The sequence below is a fragment of the Melanostigma gelatinosum genome, assembly GCF_949748355.1.
Source record: "Melanostigma gelatinosum genome assembly, chromosome: 16".
Classification (NCBI taxonomy): Eukaryota; Metazoa; Chordata; class Actinopteri; order Perciformes; family Zoarcidae; genus Melanostigma; species Melanostigma gelatinosum.
Genome location: NC_136649.1, coordinates 14,168,293 through 14,190,074, shown reverse-complemented (window position 1 = coordinate 14,190,074; position 21,782 = coordinate 14,168,293). Strand labels below are relative to the sequence as shown.

Below are 21,782 nucleotides of genomic sequence, written 5' to 3'. Positions count from 1 at the left end.
AGGAGAAAAGATTTCTACTCAATTTGATTCAGAAAAGAGTTCAATGTTTGCGATTTTGTTGAACTTTCTTCTTTTGGGTACCGACAGAGTGTATAAATGTTTTTGCCTAAAAATCTACAGTCTGCTTCACAGCCTGAATGTATTGACTGGTGTTAAATTATTATTGTGAAGATATACTGTTAACAGTTCAACAAGCAAATGTAATTATTTTTTTGTTACATCAATGAGGGATCACACAGAACAAACTCTTTGGAAAAAAACATTTTTCACAGTTTTTATAATTAAGATCTTAAGGTATATAAAACAATATTGATTCCCACAATATGAATGTATTCCTAAAAAAACAACAGAGTTTTGTCTGTGTTAACCATTGCCTTTAATTTCAAACCTTTAGCACCTACTAGCGTTGTTTCACAGAAAAAAGCCTCATTTTCAGGAACTCTCTTAAAACAGAGCTGTGCTGGCAATATCATGCCCTGCCACAAGGTGGCCTCCAAGTCGCTGTCTTAAATTTGTGATTAAAGTGAGGCACTAAGGTCAAAATAAGCTTCTGTGTGGTGTGCAATGATCAAACATGACCATTCAGGAGTGCTCCTCCATTTCTCTTCCTATGAATTACACTGAAATGTATTTGACTCACTCACGCATCCTTTCATGGGTGTTACATGGGTGTTACATTTTGGTTTACAGACCATTCATTTATGAAGTGCTCTTGTTGGTGTCCACACAAGCTCAGGTGATTCTCACTCTAATTAGAAGTGTCTCTATACAGTGTGATATTGTCTCACTTTGTGAATCATCCTTTATAAATGCACAACATCTATACTTGCTCATTAAAAAACCCTTACAAATATCAAAATACAATACATTAGACTCTCAGAGTCTCATTCATTTTTGATATGATATGATATGATATGATTTTTGATACCCCACCTTGGAGTCTCTCTCTCTCTCTCTCTCTCTCTCTCACACACACACACACACACACACACACACACACACACACACACACACACACACACACACACACACACACACGCACAAGGTCACAAGGTCACCTTTGTATGGTTCTGTAAGCAGCCAATAATGCTAGTATCTAGTATGAAACAGTCTTCTAATACCTTCTTTTTCAACAGTTGACATTTTCATATATTTCAATGTGTTCTCTAATTTACACTGCCACGTCATGTATGTGTGACAGTGTGACAGATACCTTTAGTATCAGTTTAAACCTCCCCTAACTTGCTCATACAGGGCAGTGGGGGCTGGTTATGTGATGCCCCCCTCTAGTGTACTTATCATTTCTCAGGGCCAAGGGTTGGTTCGAAGGCATGTGACTAAATTGCACCTCAGAACACACAACACAAGGCCAGGAATAACCCCACCTTGGAGTCTCTCTCTCTCTCTCTCTCTCTCTCTCTCTCTCTCACACACACACACACACACACACACACACACGTGCACACACACACACACACACACACACACACACACACAGTCTAAAGCCTGCAGGGGAAAACAAGGGCCACAGAACATGTAGGTCACAAGGTCTCCTAAACAGAGGTATTTTATCTTAAATTCACATGCAAACCCCAAAATAATGAATGTGGGAAACCAAAAAATACATTAGGCCTACACTGGATAACTGTCTGTATGAGAGTTTAATTAGGAAATTCAGTATGGGATAGCATTGACTTGTGAAACATGCCTAGGACAGTAGCATGGCATGCATGTATCATGTTCCGCCTTTCAACTCTCAATCATTTTTGGGTGCTTGACTTTTTTCTCCCAGGGCCTTGTTGACTGGTGCGGATTGGACAGGTGGCATAGCATGGAGAAGAGCTGGCCATTTACCAGCCAATAAAAATAGCTGTGGCCTCCATGATGTCACCGGTGAGTAAATCATAGCTCCTGACGGCAGAGAGCGAAAGAAAATGAGAGAAAGAAAACAAGGCAGTATTTTTTTGTTTCATGTTTCAACAAATTTCACATTACACTGTTTTTTTTGGCTTCTTCCTTTCGCTCCAAATCAATATCAGTTTTCTGCATGTGCAGGTGCTCCCGCCTATTTCTCTATACGTCTAATCTGTACAACCAGGAAGATGTCAAAGAGCAGACAGCGAGAGAGCACATTCCTCACGCCAAACCCCAATAACATGCCGTCGTCAGCCAGTCACACTGGCTGCAGTTGCCAGAAAGGGTGTACAGTCTAAAGCCGGAGTCTGATCGCACTGCCATACCTGGCATTCTGAAGCCACAACACCATGCTGCCGATGTGTGGAACCTGATCAGGTGCAAATCTTCTCTGTTTGACCATGTGACATGTCAAATTTGTGATTCTGCCCTCTCGTCCATCCTCCACACCTCTTTCCTTCCACCCCTAGTGCCCTTCTAACTCCAGCCCCCTCTGGCCCAAAGGAATGTCAAGCAGGAAGGTGACGATCCCACATGCCCAGCTCGGTGTTTCTGTGTGCATCTTTTTATGTTTTTGTACGTGTTCCTTTGGCTTTATGTCTGTGTGTGAATATGTGATTGTGTGTGCATAACTCCAGTGACCCAGTGGCAGCAGGGCACTCTCGGTAATAAGATGTTGGGAATGTAGCACTTGTCAGCCTCTCCGAGGATGCTGTTAATTCACATTCTGTCAGTTTCAGAGGGTTAGCCCTTAATAGACAGTCAACATTCAGGGTATTTACCTACGCGCAAGCTCTCTCTCTCTCTCTCCCTCTGTGTGTGTGGGTGTGTGTGTAAATGTAGGGGTTCAAACTGCTTCCTCACATTAATGAAATTTGAGGTTCTGTCAATGTGCTGCAACTCTGTATATTACACATTTTCTCAGACAACTTGCATCTTCCGCAGCCACCATAAAGGAATCATAACCAAGAGAACACAGCAGAAGCAGAACAGTGTTTTTTTCATGTTGACGCCGATTCATTACAAAGCCACATATAATACTGCTCACCTCTCTTCAAAGTATTTGAGATTTATGAAAGTGTTTTCACGATTCTCAACAGAAATGTTCATTTCAGGCCGACATGAAAATGAACGTGCTTGAGAAAATATCTGAGTTAAAGGCAAATCAATCAACAATCAACTCGGGATGGGTGACATAATACAACATCAGCATAGTACTCGTAAAAAAAAATAATATGGTGAGAAAATATGTATGTGGAGATGATTTCAGGTATTTTCTGCATATATTTCAAGAAATATTTGTGAAAAGAAAAATTGCTGCATTCACTGAACTGTAATGTAACATTTAAGACCATGAAAACAGCCATCAATCACAATATTTCCAGCATCCGAAATCCCACATGATATCATCTTCACAAAACAATATACATAGAGATACATTGGTGGTCATGTGGTCATAAAGCAATGCTGCCTTTAACTGATACCGATGACTCGGGAGGTAGTAAAAAACATTAAACAATGTAAAAACGTAGGCCTAGGTATGCTGAGGAGAATAGTTGTCAGTAATGTGAAAGTGTACATGGTTTCTAATGAATGGGCTCAAACAAATATGATCCTTAAAATTCTTTAATAATGTTTAAGCTCTGGTGTCCTGGTGGTCGGTGAGGACACAATGAGGGAGTTGTTTTAGGAAGAAAATAGCTGCACACTTGCACATTCTATCACAGAAGATTTATCACCAACATTTGTGTCGATGGATGAATGAGCCAGACCTGTCCATATGCGGCCCTTTGTGTGTGTGTGTGTGTGTGTGTCCGAGTGTGTGTGTGCCAAAGTGTCTATGTTTCCGATGACACTTGATGATTTTGAACAGCTGAGATGAGTTTGTGTGGAACTGGACAACGGGGCAGCTGTACATCTCTGTCTTGGACATATACACGTATACACACAGAGACACATACACACTGAGACATATAAAACAACAGTGGAATCCTGAGGTCCGACCCCCTTGGGACCAAGTCAGACTGGGACCTTAATAAAGGCCTTGTTGTTTCAGGAGGTAGCTTATGTGGTTTCAGGTTCTCAACAGGCCCCATTTTACAGACATCTGCCATAATCTTACTGATTACATTGTCCTGAATTGCATTGACATTAATGATTGTACAATTTTTTACACTTTGACAATTTCACTTTAAAGGTCTATTGTGTAGGACCTGGCGGTATCTAACGGTGAGTTTGCAAATTGCAACAAACCTTCTCCATGAAGAGGACCCGCTTCATATATATATACACACAGATATACACAGCTCATTCGAAGTAATGAGTAATGTAAAAGGTTAATAAAAGTACACGTGCACTCTTTTCTTTAATGTACTCATTGTATTTGTAGCACAGAGTATAAACTATTAATGGTGGTGTTGCAATGTGAATAGTCGTCTAAATAAAACCAGGTTGCCATTACTACCTCAACAGGCCCTGCAACATCTCAGCCAATGAGAGACTTTGCTTGATCAGTCCTCTTTAAAAGAGGCGGGGCTGGATATGCTGCACGGTCACAAGGAGTGATGTAAGCTGTGTTTATTTTCAGCATATCCACGTAAATGTAGACACACTGACACCTTCACGCACACTCGCAGACACACGCACACACACACACCAACACACACAACAGCGACTGTAGACGCTTGCACGTACTGTTCTTTACATGCAAAGATTTTAACATGCACAAATGTACCGACTGACTTAATTATGGACTTTGGGATCTCTGCCATGTTTCTGCAAGCTGGTCGTCTCTCTAGCTCTCTTCCCAGTTTGGTCACTCGATAACAACTGTTGTATGTGCACACGGACCGGCAGTGGCACGCACACACACACACACACACACACACACTCACGCACACACACACACACACACACACACACACACACACACACACCTACACACACACACACACACACACACACACTCAATCGAGTAGGGGGTGGCTGTTCCAGGGGGAACACAGGGCGATGAAATAGTGTGTGTATCACTAGGGAAGACAAGTTGGAGGGAGAGGCAGAGACAGAAAGAGAGACAGAGACACAGAGAGAAATTTAGTCATAGCCATTAATAATAATAGTGGTCTCCCTTTCCCTCTGTCAGCTGCAGCTGTTGATCACGCTGGTGCAACACTGAGCTTTCTAGCATTGCATCACTCTCTTTCTCTCTGACTCCAATGTGTTCTGTGTTACCCTGCATGCATATGGATCTACTGGGTCATATTGCACATCATGCTGCGAGGAATGGACTGAAATAGGACGATTACCCCAATAATGTTAAGACTGATCAGTTTGAAAAGTGGATTTACAAATTCCAATCTATTCATTAATTTGATTTAAAAACAGACACACTTTGCTGATACTTTAATTGCAGTAAAATACTGTCCAATTTACAGTATTATATTGCAGCGCTAAGCTGTAAAACCATTTCACCAAAACAGTGACGCAGGACAAGTGAGTGTCGCATGTCTGCTTTATCCACTGCTATTTAAGAGCACGTTCAATTCATGAGCATGCCAATAACCCGCCACTAGTTATTCATACTATGTGTGATGTATGCATAGCGAGATGTTGTTTCATGTTCTCCATCTAGAGAACGCAGCAGAGGGACGATGCAACTTCCCGAGGAGCTCGTCCACTCGCATACATCAGAGACATTCCACCTCATCTGACACTCGTCCATGGAATTCTGCAAATTTTCCACACTATTCTACGAGGCATTCTGAAGTGCTCGTCAAACAGACCGGCATGCCCAAACATCAGGCACCTGTAAAACCCTTAAAACAGGAGAAAGGGACTCCACCTTCTGGAGAATGTATCCAACCTGTTGTTAATGTTTCCAAGATGTGTTTTTAGTCATTTTGTACATGGACGCATGATAAATTCTGTGCTAACCCTAACCCTGCTTGTGTGTGTGTGTGTGAAAATATCTTTTTGTTTGCACTGCTGATAAGTGATAATTTGTCATAGATCTGTGCAGAGTCCCTTTCTCCTCTATGTTAGTATGGCCAGTGTATGCAACCTATAGTCGACACGTATGTGCCATTCTGGGAACACACTAAATACTTCCGATGACTTGAAGGTTTACTTGGCAACCGATGGCTGTTTTAAGACCACGGATACACTTTCAGCTTGGACTGAGTGCAACGTTTTTAAGTATCCAGTACATGGAAAGAAATAAAATGTCACTTAATCACATGTATCATGCGCTCATTGTCGTGTGGCTAGCTATTAAGCTCAATGACTTCATCCAACTCTATTTGTGTAACTGAATGACATTCTATTTAACCTTTATTTTGCACCAGGATTAAGAAATTGTGGAGCCATTATTCGTCACAGGTTGTTTCCAACTTGAATGGAAATGTTGCAGTCTCTGACTTTGACATGATTTACATCTATACTTTTGACACCTATGCATAGATTACAACTTGTTTGCCAATTAATTGAAAGGAAACATTCACTTGTGCAACCAATGATCTGCTAGTGGGAGTGTTGGTGGTGTTGAAGTGTGTGTGTGTGTGTGTGGGCTGGTAAAGGTGGGAGGGGTTGACACAGAGATGTACAGGACTGGACACCCTCATGCTTGCTCCATAAACCTCACCACATTTTGCTCCCGCAGCTGTTGTGGCGCACACAGTGAACAGAGAGGTGCGCTTCTTCTGGGGTGATTATGTCGAGTCCGGTAACGGCTTTTTTCACACTGATCAGCGATTACCGAGCCCGTTTCTCTTCGGCAAAAAAACAAACAGGAATGTTGTCACTCTCTCTGTCAGCAAGGTCGGTTTCCACAGAGCAGTGAAGACGCCGCTCGTTTACCATGAGCTGTTTGGATGTTATGTACCCAGCCTATGGACATTACGCACCGTACGCCCCGACGGTTCCTGCTTTAATCAATAGCTTTCAGGTAGGAAGTGAGCAAATATTTTTTATTTTCAGAGTTAGCGGGGAAGGAGTTATTGATTAAGTGGTGTTTGAGGTGAGGAATGTATGCAGCTCGTGCGTAAAAGCAAGTCACTTGATGGATCGTTTAGAGTGTTTTATGTTTGTGTTGCGAGTATCCGTTTAATTCAATTAGTCATTTACGAACACCCAGATTAGCGGTGTTGTTTTTTTCTACATCCACAACATTTACATCATGACACACGCATGCCTGTGCGCGCACATGCACACACATGCCAGCGCTGCCACACACAAAGAAAAACATTATGTCAAAACGTGTCATAGACAGCTCCAGAACTGTCCTGTGCAACACCTGTCTTAACTCGCTCCTCCCCCGCCTCTTCTCTAACCCCCCCTGGCAGGCTCCCACAGGTCTGAGCAACACTTCTCCTCTCTGCCGGGATTTTATGGACACTCTCAGGGGTCCCGAGGGGATGTCTGGGGGCCCAGGCACTGGAGGATCAACTCCCTCTTCATCTTCATCCAACTCTTCCACTTCCTCCTTCGCGCCTGCAGCTTTAAGGCCAGAGGAGGGCCCCAAGGAGAAGCAGGAGGCCCCTGAGGCAGAGTACCTGACTTCTCGCTGTGTCCTCTTCAGCTACTACCAGGGAGACATCAGCAGCGTGGTGGACGAGCACTTCTCCAGGGCACTCAGCTCCTACTTGGACAGGGAGGGCAAACGGCGGGCACCAGACCAACAGGGCACAGGTATACCACTTTGTAAAGACGAGTCAAATCAAGGCACACACAACTGTCTACGTATGTGGGTAATGCCAGACCAACTTAAATGTAGTGATACTGGACATGTAACGTACTTTTCATGTCCATAATTACAGAACAGTATGGTATTAGTTGCAATGGAGAGATCCAACAAAACAACAGGGTCGGTTTGGCTACTCTCCATGGAAAACACAAACTCCAGTAAATCCTATGCCCAGTGTCGGAATATGAAGAAAACAGCACCAATGTATTACGCAAAACCACGAATCAATTATATTTTCATGAAATTAATTAGGACCTTGTCTGAATGTTATTGCACCAGTTAGTCTGACTCACTGCAATGTTACAACACATTTATTTCAGTCATGCAAATCTAAAAAAAGTTGGGTAAACTGAGTTTAAGTGGCTTTTGCCCTGCACTATATCCCTGCGGTCTCATCATTTCTATTTATTTATGTGAGCACCGGTGCCACAGTTGTCTGTGTGGTGTCTTGCGCTTGTTGTTGAGGCCACACATGGGGCGAGTGGACAGTTCTGCAGAGCACAGCAGAGCGCCAAACAGGTGATGTGATCAGGTGGCAGGGCTGAAAAGCTGCTTGTTGAGACTGTGGTCCCTGGAGAGATCGGGTAGTAAGGTTCAGAGGTCAGGAGCAATTGAGTGTCCAAAGAGACTTCTTTTGCTCTAATTAGAGTAAAGATTAAAGAAGAGCGAGAGAAAGCATGCATGCTGTGTATAGTTAGATTGTTGAGGTTGGGGAAAATCAGGAATCCAAGAATGATATCGGCAGCTTTCGGATGCCAGGCTCTGAGTTTAAGCAGTACATGTTCATGTTCATGTTGTGTGGGCTTTGGCAACCTTGCCCCAAAAGACACTGATGGGATTCATGTGAGTTATAAAACTTTCGTACATTTTCTTAAAGGCAAAGAACATTAAAGTAAAGTAAAGCATTCGATTTTTTATTTTTAAATAGCAACATTATGTTCATCATTTTTAGTTTTATGCTTTCATGTGGATTGCACCAAAATGCAAAGTACAAACATAGTCATTTTCAAATCCTTTGTACCAGCAGCCTGCAGATTTTCTTTGAATATCCACACAGGGCCTATAAGCCTCTACTCTCTCCGCTATCACCGCTAGCCTCGTTCCTAGTTCAGTTGGACGTCTTCGTTTCGGCACTAACACACGCTTCCTGCCTCACAACAGATGCTATGTTTATACATGGCCGTAAGCGCACAGCCTCGTCGCCGTATCCCCTTCAAACGTCTCCGCGGCTGCTATTCTGACTGTCGCTCCAGCTCTTGCCCCACAATGGCTGCTCAGTCAGTTGCCTGCCTGCTGGTCAGATTTATGCTGTGGTCTGTGTGATAGGGGCAGAGAGAAACATTACCTCTCAGGATGCTGCATGGTGTCTTTTTTCAGAGGAATATCTATATGTGTATATATATATACACACACAAGTATACTGCTAAAAACATATAATGGCTCGCTGACATTCTGTCAAGGGCGAGGAGAGGGGGGAGCAGAGAAAACAACAGGTGGGGGTGCAGAAGAGAGGGGCAGCAGGCGCGAGTACGGGGCCAGTTTTGTGTGTGTGTGTGTGTGTGTGTGTGTGTGTGTGTGTGTGCGTGTGCGTGCACGAGTGTGTTGCGAGACTTTCAGAAGTACTCGGCTGACATGAGAGTGAGAGATGTCACCACAGCGAGTGATTTAAGGCTCTGTGAGCCTTGGCCTCCCTCCAGGTCAGAGCGTCTACCTTATATAGAATCCTAGGATATAGGGACCTCTCTCTCTCTCTCTCTCTCTCTCTCTCTCTCTCTCTCTCTCTCTCTCTCTCTCTCTCTCTCTCTCTCTCTCTCTCTCTCTCTCTCTCTCTCTCTCTCTCTCTCTCTCTCTCTCTCTCTCTCTCTCTCTCTCTCTCGTTTATTTTTGTGTCTTGTTGGGGTTAGGGCTGTGTGACATTATGATCCAATGGGGAAGATATCTATGTATTCTCACAGGTAGCTCCTGTTGATCAGCTCTATTAATAAAGATTCATGACTCGTCCTAAATGTCCCTCCTCTTTCTGCTTCCCTCTCCCATTAGATACCCCTTCACCTAGCAGTCGACGGAGCTTTCCCCCATCCTTTTGGGACAGTAACTACTCCTCGCCACAGAGCCGCTCCCACTGTGAGACGGGTGTGCCTTCCTATTCCATGGACCCATACGCATCAGCATTGCACCCGGGCCTGCCGCACCCACACGCTCATCCTCACTCCCACCCTCACTCCCACCCTCACCCCCACCCTCACCCTCACCCACCAGAGAGCTGGGGATATCCCCAGGCCCCTGCCTACGGCCACCCACGGCCTCTCCACGAACTGTATTCACCGTCAGCTTTGGAGCAACATTACGGGCCCCTGCTCATGCCCACGGTGAGGCCACCTCATCCCTTAACCTTGCCGAGCCACTATGATGTGAGCAAGCTGGAGCCCACTGCCTCCTGGCCCGGCCTGCTTCCACCAGGAGACGTCAGCCAGACGCTGGCGCTCAACATGGATGCAGGTAGCCACCACATCACTGTGTCAAGTTTTTACAAATACTGTCCAGAAAAAGTGTTCCTTTTATAAAATATCTCCAATCAGACCAGATAGGAAAACCCAAAAGTGCAAAGAAACACACTCAGTCATGGCAAGTTCTGATTATTTATGGCTACGAGAAACAAATGTATCTTTTCATGGATCAACTTGAGCAAATGCGAGCGCGCTTGAAATTCTGCAGTGTATCGATTTGGCTGTCTTTGTGCCATTAATTGCGAAAAAAACATTTTACCTCAGGTATTGAACATTGACTTCAATCAATGAACACAGAAGAAAACACACATTCTAACAACCATTCACACAAACGCACACACCCCCTCATGCACCACACGCATCTGTATCAACTTTCAACCCTCGTGATGCCCTCTGTAGGGAAACTGCATTTGTGATGTCGAATAAACTAGGTCCTGCCATAGACACTACCGTGCGCGCTAACACACACAATCATCACAGAAGCTCTCTTTCCCCTTTCTAAAACTGGATGTTAAGCAAAAGTAGGCTCCATGACAACCCGTGTTCTGTTGTTCACCGTTGTCCTCCTCATTGTTCCCTTGTCTTTTTTTCCTCAGGCCTCCAGCAGCACAAGAAAGGCAAGGAGCTGTACTGGTTCTAACGAGCCCTTCAGTCACATTGACCAGCCATTACCAGATCCAATTAGTCCCTGGACCTGCTCCGCTATTGAAGCAGCGTGTCCCTTTATCCCCCGCACACACTCCATCCCCATCTATCCACCCCCTTCTCTCTGCTCCTGGCCTCCCCTGCCAGTATACAGCCTTGGTCCAGGTCGACGTGTGTGCACCATGGAGATAAAGCAGGGAGAGGGAGAGAGAGACAGAGGGAGAGAGAGACAGACAGAGTGTCGCTGTCTATTATCTGTGTGGGTTGCTCTCTCTCTCTTTCCCATCTCTCTTCCACTCTCTCTCCCCACGCTGCCGGTGCAGCGCAGACCTTGGCGAGGTGTGAGCCACAGTGACCTGTTTGGACTGAGAAAGACAGGATCACAACAGACCTTAGCAGAGGACAGAGAGATAGAGGGATGAATGGAGGGACAGTCGATGAACACGGGCAAGCAGGGATTCCCTCCAACGTCCCTGGTTATCTCTGTCTCGTGCTCTTTGTTGGTACAGTGGTCATCCACTTATCTGCATTTCACAAATGCAGCATGCAGCGACAAACAGGAGCAGCAATTATGGTGGTTGATGCTTTGCGACTGTCATCGTGACAGCTTTTTTTGGTTGTTATTATTTAATTTTGCTCTCGGAAATAAAGTGTTTCTATTTATTGGTGTTTATGTGCATTTGTAAAATGTTTGGTTAGGCCAGTGATCTGAAATTATTGTGATTTAGTTGATTGTTTTCTAAAGGGAGAGGCGATGGAGATGACCATACCATGTTTTTTTTGGTGGACTTTCTCATCTGTCTATGAAGCAATCTTTTGTGGAGAATAAAGGTCATTTTTAAAAAAAACACAATTTCAACCAGTATTTGTTTGCTCTGAACAGACTCAAATCTTGTGTTCTTTCAATTTGATGATGATGTTCCGTCTTAGTTCTTTTCTTCTCTGTCTCATTCTTAGATGTTCTAAATTTGGACTTTCGAAACACTTCTCGGTTGTTCTTGTGTCCAAGAAGATTGTGATGTCAATAAATATGTTTATGGTAAAATGACACATCTACCTTGCATGACATGAGAAATAATTACTATAAATACTAACATTTAATCTTTAAGAAATGTGTCTCAGTATTATTGGGTAGAAGACACTTGGTGGTCAATGAAGGCTTTTAGATCAGTTTCTGATTTTACACACTACTCTACTATAGAGTATATAGAGTGCGTTGATATTTCAGTCGCTGTGTGAATCCTCGAGACAGTAGCACAGCCAGATGTGATCAAGGTTGCGCTGTGCGACTTGCTTTATTTAAAAGGCCTTCCATTTGAATTCCTGCTGGCATTCACAGTTTGCCACCTATAAAGTGGGAACGAGTGGTGAATGCCAGCAATGTGTAACCAGAGATGAAGCCTGCCATTCCAACTATGCACCAAATGTTGCTGTGTTATTGATCCGATAATCACATTATGTGCTATGTGCCAGTCTGGGCCACTGTCACAATTTAACGGCTGTTATGTGTGACCCCCACTAGAGAGCAGCCAACTATGTGATTGGCTCTAAGCTGAGGATACACGTAGAGTCATGAAATTAGAAGAGTTTCCTCTCGGTGTCCCATGCCAAGCATCTTGCTGCCTTCTCACACTAGTTTTGTCACTGGATCCTCCGGGATCTACTCCACAGTTAGTATGCACCCACGGCTATTGTCACATTATATTACTTAGATGTCGATAAACTCTACATAGCATTAAAAATGTCCATGTTAACCGTCACACTGTAACAGTTTATAAAAGAAATTCCCGGCTTCTTTCGTCATTATGGATGCTGACTGTTACAGTGATATTAATCAACTGATTCAGAATTTCCAGAAGAATGAGCAGCAAAACTACTGTATATTCATTTTATTATTGACCCACTGTTAAATGTGTGGGAGCTGTGTTTACGAACTGAACATGAACACTGTGTACGCAAAGCCTAAGGAAATGCTGCCCTCTCCTGGTGTGGTCATAATACTGCAAAAGCCAGCTAGAAAATAAATGAAAGGAATTTCAAAATCTTACTTGTGACTGACTGTTGGTACATACTCGAATCTGTGTGAGGCTTACTGCGGATCTGGCAACTGAAAAACAGATGGAAAGGTGGTGGTGCATTTATTTTATGCCCTTTTAGGTTGATCATTTTACCCCCCAAAATGCATTGCTATAGAACCCACATTATACTTAGAGAATGTAAATCCTGCACCCTGTCTTTGGATGGTGGGAATGCTCAGAGAAACTGTCTCTACAAACGGTTTTCCTTTACTTTTCTTGTCCATTTTAAGTATTTGGTTATTTACTGTAGAGCTGTTTGTTGTACTATATCCTTGTAAAGTGAATATCTTTGGGGTTTGGACTGCTGAACAAGACATTTAAAGACGTCACATGGGCTCTGGGAAACAGTGAAAACTATGTTCCACTGTTTTTGGACTTCTAATACAAAACAACTGTGTCAGTGTGTGTTGTATTGCTCTCAACACAACAGCAAACCAAACCAAAAAGCTTGCGTTTGCCTCTACCAGGCAAGATCTTGAAAACGTTTGTGTCAGAATTATAATCATGAGTACAGTGTGCTTAATTTCACTTTGACCAAAAGTAACTTTGGAAAAAACCCTGGTTTTGTACATGTACTGTATCCGGGTAGACTTCCATGAAGGGAAGTGAGTGTTATCAGTGCCCAACAGTACTTCCTGAACAGCTGATTGACTGAGTTGTGGTGTCCATCACTGAGTCACCATTTACAGTAAGACAAACCCTAAGATGACCCAATCTAAACCACAGAGGCCGTGGGTCATATGGCCGGTCATCGATGACAGTCACATGATACAGGATGTAGGTTCACATTCGGTTTTAAAAATGTTAAATTCTTACATCTACTGAAATGAATATACGGTAATCCAAATTGCATATTTGCCTTTTAAATGATTTCAAGTTTAAATCGCAGACCTGTTGTTGATATTCCATCTTCCACTAAATACTGCGACATTAACTGTAATATCTTTTCAGCCTGACACTCAACTTGTTAACTGACTGTATCAGAAAAACCTAATTTGCTCGCCTGAACTTCAGAAATATTGCATAAATGTGTATCTCTGTCCTGCATTTCAGACAGTTAATGTGTCGTTTGCAGAGCTGTCGTAACTGTAATGTGCGAGCTGAAGGAGACAAATAAAAAAGTGGTAATAATACAAATGTAAATACGATTTATACAATGTGGAAGTGGTGGTGGAAACCACAGAAAACGTTTTTTGTTTCTGTGCACTTAGTGGGTTTTTGCCTTTTCCGAATGCTTTACTCCAACCTCATTTCCAAGGCCAATCACAGGCCAAGTGCACAGAAACCTTGAGCTATGAACTTATGAAGTTTTCCTATCAGTTTTATTGACCCTTTATTGACTGTTGCTTTATAGTACGCGAGGTACATCGCAAACGTTATGTATGTATAAATTTGCACTTGATTTCTTGTCCTCGTCATGAAACCCACTTGCTTCTCTCTCCATTTATACTGTAGGCAGCATTTCCCAACCTTTTTCTTTACCATTTGTGTTCTGATTCTTACACATGATTGCATCAGTATTATCAATAAACATGTCATATATAATAATATATTAGTCACAAGGGCCATGTTTGTGCATGACAAGTACTTTTACTTTTGATAGCATCATTTGCTAATGCTACTTCTGTAATTTAACTTAAGAGGGTCTTTTAGGCAGGACTTTTACATGCAATGGAGTATTTTTACATTGTGGTATTGAGTAAATGATCTGAGTACTTCTTCCACCGCTGGTCAATTGCTTTAAGTCTTTCTGTGTTTTGGCTTTTAATGAAAGTGTTATAATATATTAAAAGCAGCAGCTCTGTTCCTGCTTTTATTCGTTTTCGTGGTCGTGTTAGTAATTACTTGTATTGCTTTTAAAATAAAAATCTCAAGCATTTGTACAAACACTACCAGCAGCATAATTTGTATGTTTAAGAAACTGCAGACTATCAACTAAAAAACATCAGACAAGCTGATAGAGTTCAATGACTAAACTTTTAGCTTAGCTCTGAGTTTTTCCTTCACCTAACAGCAACTTTATGGTCTTAAGTACCGTCATGACCTGGAAACCTTGTGACAGACAAGCAGACAAGTGAGAAAAACAGGATATCCAGGATAGCAGGAGGGCGGGGGAAAGACAGTCCGATAACCGCAGTGAACTACCATGAAACAATATATGAATGCATTGCTTATACAATATGTGTAACGAGTTTATCAGACCTAGAATTCACTCTTTTGGGTGTGATGGTTAAGTGAAACAAATAAATAAAGCAAATTCCCAGCTCTGTTTTCTGCTTTTTTCTTCTTTATCCGGTCCCCTTTTGTGTGTTTGACTGGAAAGTAATACGTTTGCTCATGTTCCTGACAATGACGAAAAGGGAACATTTGCAGAGCAAATCAAATCTTTAGATGAAAACAGGATGTGGAGACAGAAAGGAAATCTTGACATGTAACACTCATCTATCATGAATCATGAATCAAGCAACACGAAATGGAGAGAAGGGTATAGTTTATCAGAACGTGTGTGTACATATTTGCATGTGTTAACAGTATTTAAAGATCTCCAAAACCTCTGAGAACCTTTCAGTTTGAGGCAAAAAGTTGTAAAAACTTTTTTGAGTATCTACCGGTAATCAAATAGAAAGGCAAAATGACTTCAATCCACTGTGGAGGAGTTAAAAAAGAAGGGGGAATTATGTATTAGTGGGTGTTAGCAAAAGTACCACCTACATATCCAGGAAATAAGAACACCTCCATAACGAACACACTTTCCAGCGTGCCATACGAGTGAGCTTTCCAGTAGAATCGGTGGGCGACGGCACACGTTAGCACATGCATAATGTTATTGTATCTGTGTTTATTTTCTGTTTTTTATTCCCATCATTCTGGAATCAGAAAGCAGTGGTGAAAAATAAAATCCCAACAGTGTTCTATCACATGAAGGCATCACGCTAAACACACGGACAGGCGGTGTTTCTTCCTTATGTGTAATTCCCAAACAACAAACTGCTGAGTAACCGATCATGTCCTCACAGAAACTTCTCTTCATTTCATGACCTCAATTTGTATCATAAATCAATGTGTCGTATTTAATAATATACTCAAGGGCCATATTTGTGCACGACACGTACTTTTAATTTTGATACTTAAAGTACAATTTGCTAATTATACTTCTGTATTTTTACTTAAGAATTACTTTTATGGAGGACGTTTACTTGCAATGGAGTATTTTTACATTGTGTATTAACATTATAGTGAGTAAGTAAATGATCTGAGTACTTCTTCCAACACTGGTCAATTGTTCTACGTCTGTCTGTGTTTTGGATTTTTGTGAGCAACTATAAAGCTAAATAGCATAAAAAGCAACAAAAAAGTGGTATAATAGAATAAAAGCAGCAGCTCTGTTTCCGCTCTTATTTGTTTCGTGCCAGTGTTAGCAATTACTTGTATTGCTTTTATACGAAAGACCTCAAGCATTTGTACATCTGTAAACTTTTAGCTGAGCTCTGAGTTTTACCGTCACTTAACAGCGTCTTTATGGCCTTAAGTATTGTCATGACCTGAAAGCCTTGTGACAGACAGGCAGATAAGCAAAGAGACAGCAGGATCGCAGGAGGGCGGGGCAAAGGCAGTCTGACAGAAGTAACCGCAGTGAACTGTGAAACAAATGAATATGAATGCATTGCTTATACAATATGGATAAAGAGTTTATCAGACCTAGAATTCACTCTTTGGCTGCCATCATGTGATTAAGTGAAACTAATTAATAAAGTAAATTCCCAGCTCTGGTTTCAGCTTTTTTCTTCTTCATCTGGTCTCCTTCTGTGTGCTTGACTGGAAAGTACATCTACTCATGTTCCTGACAATGATGAAAAGGGAACATTTGCAGAGCAAATCAAAACACAAGATGAAAACAGGATGTGGAGACAGAAAGGAACTCTTGAACAACTGGGTTTAAGTTGTATATTTGTGTTGACAATATGTAAAGATCTCCAAAACCTCTGAAAACATTTCAGTTTAAAGCAGAAAGTTGTAAACGCTCAGTATATTTCTGGAAATGTGTATACTTTGGCAAGGTTTGTTTAATTCGTTTGAGTCTCTAATTGTATGTAAATCATTCAAACAAACATAGTGGGTGTTAGCTAAAGTACCACCTACATATCCAGGAAATAAGAACACCTCCATAAGCTACGAACATACTTTCCAGCGTGCCATATGAGTGAGCTTTCCAGTAAAATCGGCACACGTTAGCACATGCATAATGTTGTTGGATCTATTGTCTGTTTTTTATTTCCCATCCATATGTGACTGGAATCAGAAAGCAGTGGTGAAAAAAAAAAATCCCAACAGTGTCTTTTCACATGAAGGCATCACGCGAATTCCCAAACAACAAACTGCTGAGTAACTGATCATGTCCTCACAGAACATGCCATGACCTTGATGCGTGTTTCCCAAACGAATGGCATCATGAGAACTTCTTAATGCATAACATGATAATGCATTCATTCTGTATTTCAATGATTGACTTTCTCTTCCTTTTTTCTTCACGAGCGGCTGACAGCCACCTGACAGGACGTACTGCTTGTCATAACATGAAGTCAGCTATAAAAGAACATCTCTCTAACACAGCCCTGCATCAACCACAGGTGGACACACTTCAAACCCTTATCATACCAACATAGAAGCAGGTAAGCAGCAACAGCAGAGACGGAAAAATACAAAAAAAAACAGACAATCAGGCACTTCCTGTAATACAAGTGTAGTCACATAAAGACAGAAACCGAGAGAGTTTGAGGGAGGGATACAACAAGAGATTCAAAGACACTGGGAAATAGATCTGACACAGTGGTATGTGACGTCCAACGTCACGGCAGATACTATTTGTTTAGCAAACCTGAAGTGCAAGAGTACAGTCTCAACCTGTGTGGTTTCCTGCAGGTCACAAGGGATCTTTGTTTAAACCTTTTTCTGCTTTTGTCTCGGTCAGGATGAAGCTGTTGCTGCTTGTTGCTGCTGCTCTGGCCGTGGCCAGCTGCGCCAGCATTTCTCTGGAAGACCTGGAGTTCCACGCCTGGAAACTCAAGTTTGGTAAGACGGTCTTATCAGACCGTTTTCTTTCATTGTAGTCTGCTCACATATAGCAGCTCTTGTTCAGGTTTCTGTGACAGTACTGCCTACGAGGCTTACATTTGGAGTGTGTGCTCATTTACACATAACACACAAGACCAAAAGAATAGGGAATTGTAATCTGTTTAAAAGTTTACAACCTACATGTTTGTCAGCTAATAAAGGGAGATCTCCAAACTGGAAAAGGATTTAACTGATTAGTAATTCATCAGAGATTATTTCCTTCTCTGATTGGCAGGAAGGTCCTACAACTCTCCGACAGAAGAGGCTCAACGCAAGGAAACCTGGCTCATCAACCGCAAACTGGTGCTGGTGCACAACATCATGGCAGATCAGGGCATGAAGTCCTATCGCCTCGGCATGACCTACTTTGCTGACATGGTATGCACAGAAATACTAAAATGTGGTTTCTGCCATCATTTAGCTTTTAAACTTTCTCCCTTTGTGACTAACAGCTTGTGAGGATGCAGCGAATGACATTTTGGATGAAGACTTAATTAAGTGACACACTGAATTTTTACCCTCTTCTCCAGGAAAATGAAGAGTACAAACGCCTGATTTCCCAGGGCTGCCTGGGCTTCTTCAATGCGTCTCTGCCTCGCCGGGGCTCTGCTTACTTCCGGCTGCCTGAAGGAGTTGATCTGCCAGACTCTGTTGACTGGAGGGACAAGGGATACGTCACTGGTGTCAAGGATCAGAAACAGTGTGGCTCCTGCTGGGCCTTCAGTGCAGTATGTACTACGTCAAGTTGGTGTCCTCTCTTCCGGTAATGCGGGGAACTTTACACAACTGTCTTTTGGTTTCAATCACACTTGTTTCTTTCAGACTGGCTCGCTGGAGGGTCAGACCTTCAGGAAGACAGAGAAGCTGGTGTCTCTGAGCGAGCAGCAGCTGGTTGACTGCTCCGGCGACTATGGCAACGAGGGTTGCAATGGAGGCCTGATGGACAATGCCTTCAACTACATCAAAGCCAACGGAGGGATAGACACAGAGGACTCGTACCCTTATGAGGCTGAGGTAAACAGAAAGCAGTTTGGTTGAAAAATGTTTACATTTACAGCATCCAGTGTCAGACAGCCATTTGTCATTATCATGCTAACGTGCAGAGCTGGAGATGGAAATCAACCCATTCAGACAGATTCAAATGACAGTCCTCCATATAAGAGATGTGTAATAGTGCCATCTTGTGGACAAAATGAGTAGTGGCCCACAACAAACTTTCAATGCAAGGCCGTTTCATTGACAAGGCCATCTTTCAAAACCTTAAAAGGGACGCAGCATGAAAACGCTTGAAAACATTTTTCATTGTTTGTGCGCCAGTTTTTTTGTGGGCTGCTTCGATCAGAAAAAAACGAGTGTCTAATTTGTTGATGACATTTTTCTCTCAATTAGGGAGGCCAGTGCCGTTACACTCCTGCCAACGTTGGTGCCACATGCACAGGCTACGTTGATGTGACACAAGGCGACGAAGATGCACTGAAGGAGGCTGTGGCCACCATCGGACCCATCTCCGTGGCCATTGATGCTTCTCATGGGTCCTTCCAGCTGTACGAATCAGGTGAACAGTTTTAAACACTACGTTGCTTCGGCCAGAAAATATTCTCATCAAATCCAAAAAGGAATAGGATATAATAATTTTTTTTTTACCTATCCATATGCCTGTATAATCGGTGCTTTTGTGTTTCTAGGAGTGTATGATGAGCCAGATTGCAGCAGCACAGAGTTGGACCATGGTGTTCTGGCTGTGGGTTACGGGACTGACAACGGACAAGACTACTGGCTGGTCAAGAACAGGTAAACAACCAAATCTGCTGCTCTTTAAAAACATGGCAGTCCTGTTAAAACTCAGTCATATTACAGCGGAGACAGAAAGCGGCCTGTTGTCACGGACAGCAGCAGTAAGACGTCTTATTTATAGCTGCCAAAATAAATTGAAACTCACTGAGGATGTTGTAAACCTCTTTAACGACCCCATTACTATGAATTGCTACCATTATTCCACCTCTATTTGAATACAGATCATTTTGTCTCTGCATGTTGCTAATATTTGTGCTTATGATTGTCTACATGGAGCAACTGAATATTGGGTCATTTGTGTGTTTCTGTAGCTGGGGTCTTGGATGGGGAACCAAGGGATACATCATGATGACCAGGAACAAAGACAACCAGTGTGGCATTGCTACTGCATCCAGCTACCCCCTGGTCTGAGCAGGTGAGAGGAAACCTCCTTCCCTTATGACCAAATACTATTGTGTATTTATATAATGTCTGTGCACTTCGCAGTTTAATGTCCATTAACTGGTTGTTCTTCATGTTTATTGGATTTTCAGGTCCAGGACTTTCCTCAGGAAGGAGGAGAAAAGTGACACATCATTTACTTTAATTTCATAAAGAAACTGACTTTTGTAAAAAGTCCTTTTGCCGTTCAATGGATGTTAGTAGGATCTTTCTGCACTTTTAAAATGATTTACGTTTTATTAAGATTGTAAATAAATGTAAAGACAGTGTTTCGTTTTTCAATGAAAAAATGAACAAACAAGAATGTGATCATGATTTAGTTGCTTTTCATTGTCCACCATTATATTAGAAGGACTGATGTGTATTTTGTGGCTCTAGAGAAGTTAGTCCATCTGAAGTTTGGTGCACCACTTTGGTGCAGATTGAAAAATCTCCGCAACTATTGGATGGATTGTCATGAAATTTGATATTCCCCAACCTGTTTTGCCATTATGATTGACATTTTACTTTTGTAGTGAAATGTCTCAACATCCTTCAAACGGTACAGTTTGCATGGGCATTTACAGAATTAAACTAAGTCAAAGTCAAAGGACAACTTAAACTGCTGTGACAGGTTTAGCATATATTTGATGGATTGCCACACATCATGTCCCCCTTAAAATTACTTTTTGGTAATGGCCTTAAAATCTAGAGTCCGGGCGATATATCATTCATCCAATATTTATGAACAAAACGCCTGCAAAACTAATGACACTTCCATCAGCCTCAGCTTTACTTTGTGTTTAGGGCTCATTAGAAAATGTTAGCAAGCTAAGACGCTACACTAAGATGGTGATCCTGGTCAACATTACCCGCTAAACATCAGTGTTAACATTTATGAACAGGTTAACGTGCAGATTAGCGGTTAGCTCAAAGCACCACTGTGCCTAAGTGCAGCCTCAAGGAGCCGACCAGCTGTAGCAAGACATCCCTCTTCATCAGCTCAGCTTTTAACAACTATAGTTGCTCGTTTGTCACGTGACATCATTCTATTTTCAAGGGCATGTAGGGATCTGTGAATGCATGATTATATGTAACTTTAGGCAAATATAAAATCTTTTACAGTTTTTATTTATTTGTAAGATCATGCTATAAACATATCGAGCAGTAGTATACCAGTGGAAAAAAACCCCTCATGCAACCCTCATCTGCATATCAAGCAATTCACAGCGGGTCCTGATGCCGATATGAGAAACTCTGCAGTCGCTGTGGCTTGCTGCTACAGCACATGATGCAAGTAACTCATTGCTTCTCACAAGAGACAGCGTAGGCTTTTACAGGAAACCATTGTTTACCTCTCGACTTAATCACTTTCCAAACTATGCATCCGAACGATTTCTACAAATGACAATGACTGACGTGTGCAAATCTAACTGTAAATGTATGAATTACAAAATGCCTCAAGCTTCCCAGTATACACGATGTAGCTTCAGCTCCTCTTGCATCAGTTTGCCCTCAGTCAAGGCTGATATGTTTAACGATACATTTTACGCGGCGTAAGAGACATAGAGA

At 42.3% G+C, this 21,782-nt stretch overlaps 2 protein-coding genes across 5 annotated transcripts; both read left to right on the top strand.

Annotated features, from left to right (window-relative positions):
• Nucleotides 1-6,496: 6,496 nt before the first annotated feature.
• Nucleotides 6,497-11,855, top strand: vgll2b (vestigial-like family member 2b). 4 transcript variants are annotated; one of them, XM_079286308.1, is made up of 4 exons: nt 6,497-6,600; nt 7,254-7,599; nt 9,695-10,153; nt 10,758-11,855. In XM_079286308.1, the coding sequence occupies exons 2-4, from the start codon at nt 7,299-7,301 to the stop codon at nt 10,799-10,801; spliced, it is 804 nt and encodes a 267-aa protein (XP_079142434.1). In that variant the 5' UTR covers nt 6,497-6,600; nt 7,254-7,298; the 3' UTR covers nt 10,802-11,855. The 4 variants fall into 4 exon arrangements, with proteins under 4 accessions (XP_079142434.1, XP_079142433.1, XP_079142432.1 ...); XM_079286307.1 differs by having other exon boundaries at nt 6,520-6,616; XM_079286306.1 differs by having other exon boundaries at nt 6,559-6,856.
• Nucleotides 11,856-17,507: 5,652 nt separating this feature from the next.
• On the top strand, nt 17,508-20,500 carry ctsl.1 (cathepsin L.1). Its single transcript, XM_079286469.1, has 9 exons — nt 17,508-17,554; nt 17,854-17,954; nt 18,232-18,374; nt 18,527-18,724; nt 18,819-19,010; nt 19,386-19,551; nt 19,682-19,787; nt 20,102-20,205; nt 20,324-20,500. The coding sequence occupies exons 2-8, from the start codon at nt 17,855-17,857 to the stop codon at nt 20,199-20,201; spliced, it is 1,005 nt and encodes a 334-aa protein (XP_079142595.1). The 5' UTR covers nt 17,508-17,554; nt 17,854; the 3' UTR covers nt 20,202-20,205; nt 20,324-20,500.
• The last annotated feature ends 1,282 nt before the right edge of the window (nt 20,501-21,782 follow it).

What these genes read in the sequence shown, in the direction of transcription:
- vgll2b (XM_079286306.1), top strand. Translation starts at nt 6,770, where the DNA reads ATGAGCTGTTTGGATGTTATGTACCCAGCCTATGGACATTACGCACCG. An exon ending in CTTTAATCAATAGCTTTCAG is followed by an intron (nt 6,857 to 7,253) that starts GTAGGAAGTGAG and finishes CCCCCCTGGCAG; the next exon opens with GCTCCCACAGGTCTGAGCAA. An exon ending in ACCAGACCAACAGGGCACAG is followed by an intron (nt 7,600 to 9,694) that starts GTATACCACTTT and finishes CTCTCCCATTAG; the next exon opens with ATACCCCTTCACCTAGCAGT.
- ctsl.1 (XM_079286469.1), top strand. Translation starts at nt 17,855, where the DNA reads ATGAAGCTGTTGCTGCTTGTTGCTGCTGCTCTGGCCGTGGCCAGCTGC. An exon ending in CCTGCTGGGCCTTCAGTGCA is followed by an intron (nt 18,725 to 18,818) that starts GTATGTACTACG and finishes TGTTTCTTTCAG; the next exon opens with ACTGGCTCGCTGGAGGGTCA. An exon ending in CTTCCAGCTGTACGAATCAG is followed by an intron (nt 19,552 to 19,681) that starts GTGAACAGTTTT and finishes TTGTGTTTCTAG; the next exon opens with GAGTGTATGATGAGCCAGAT.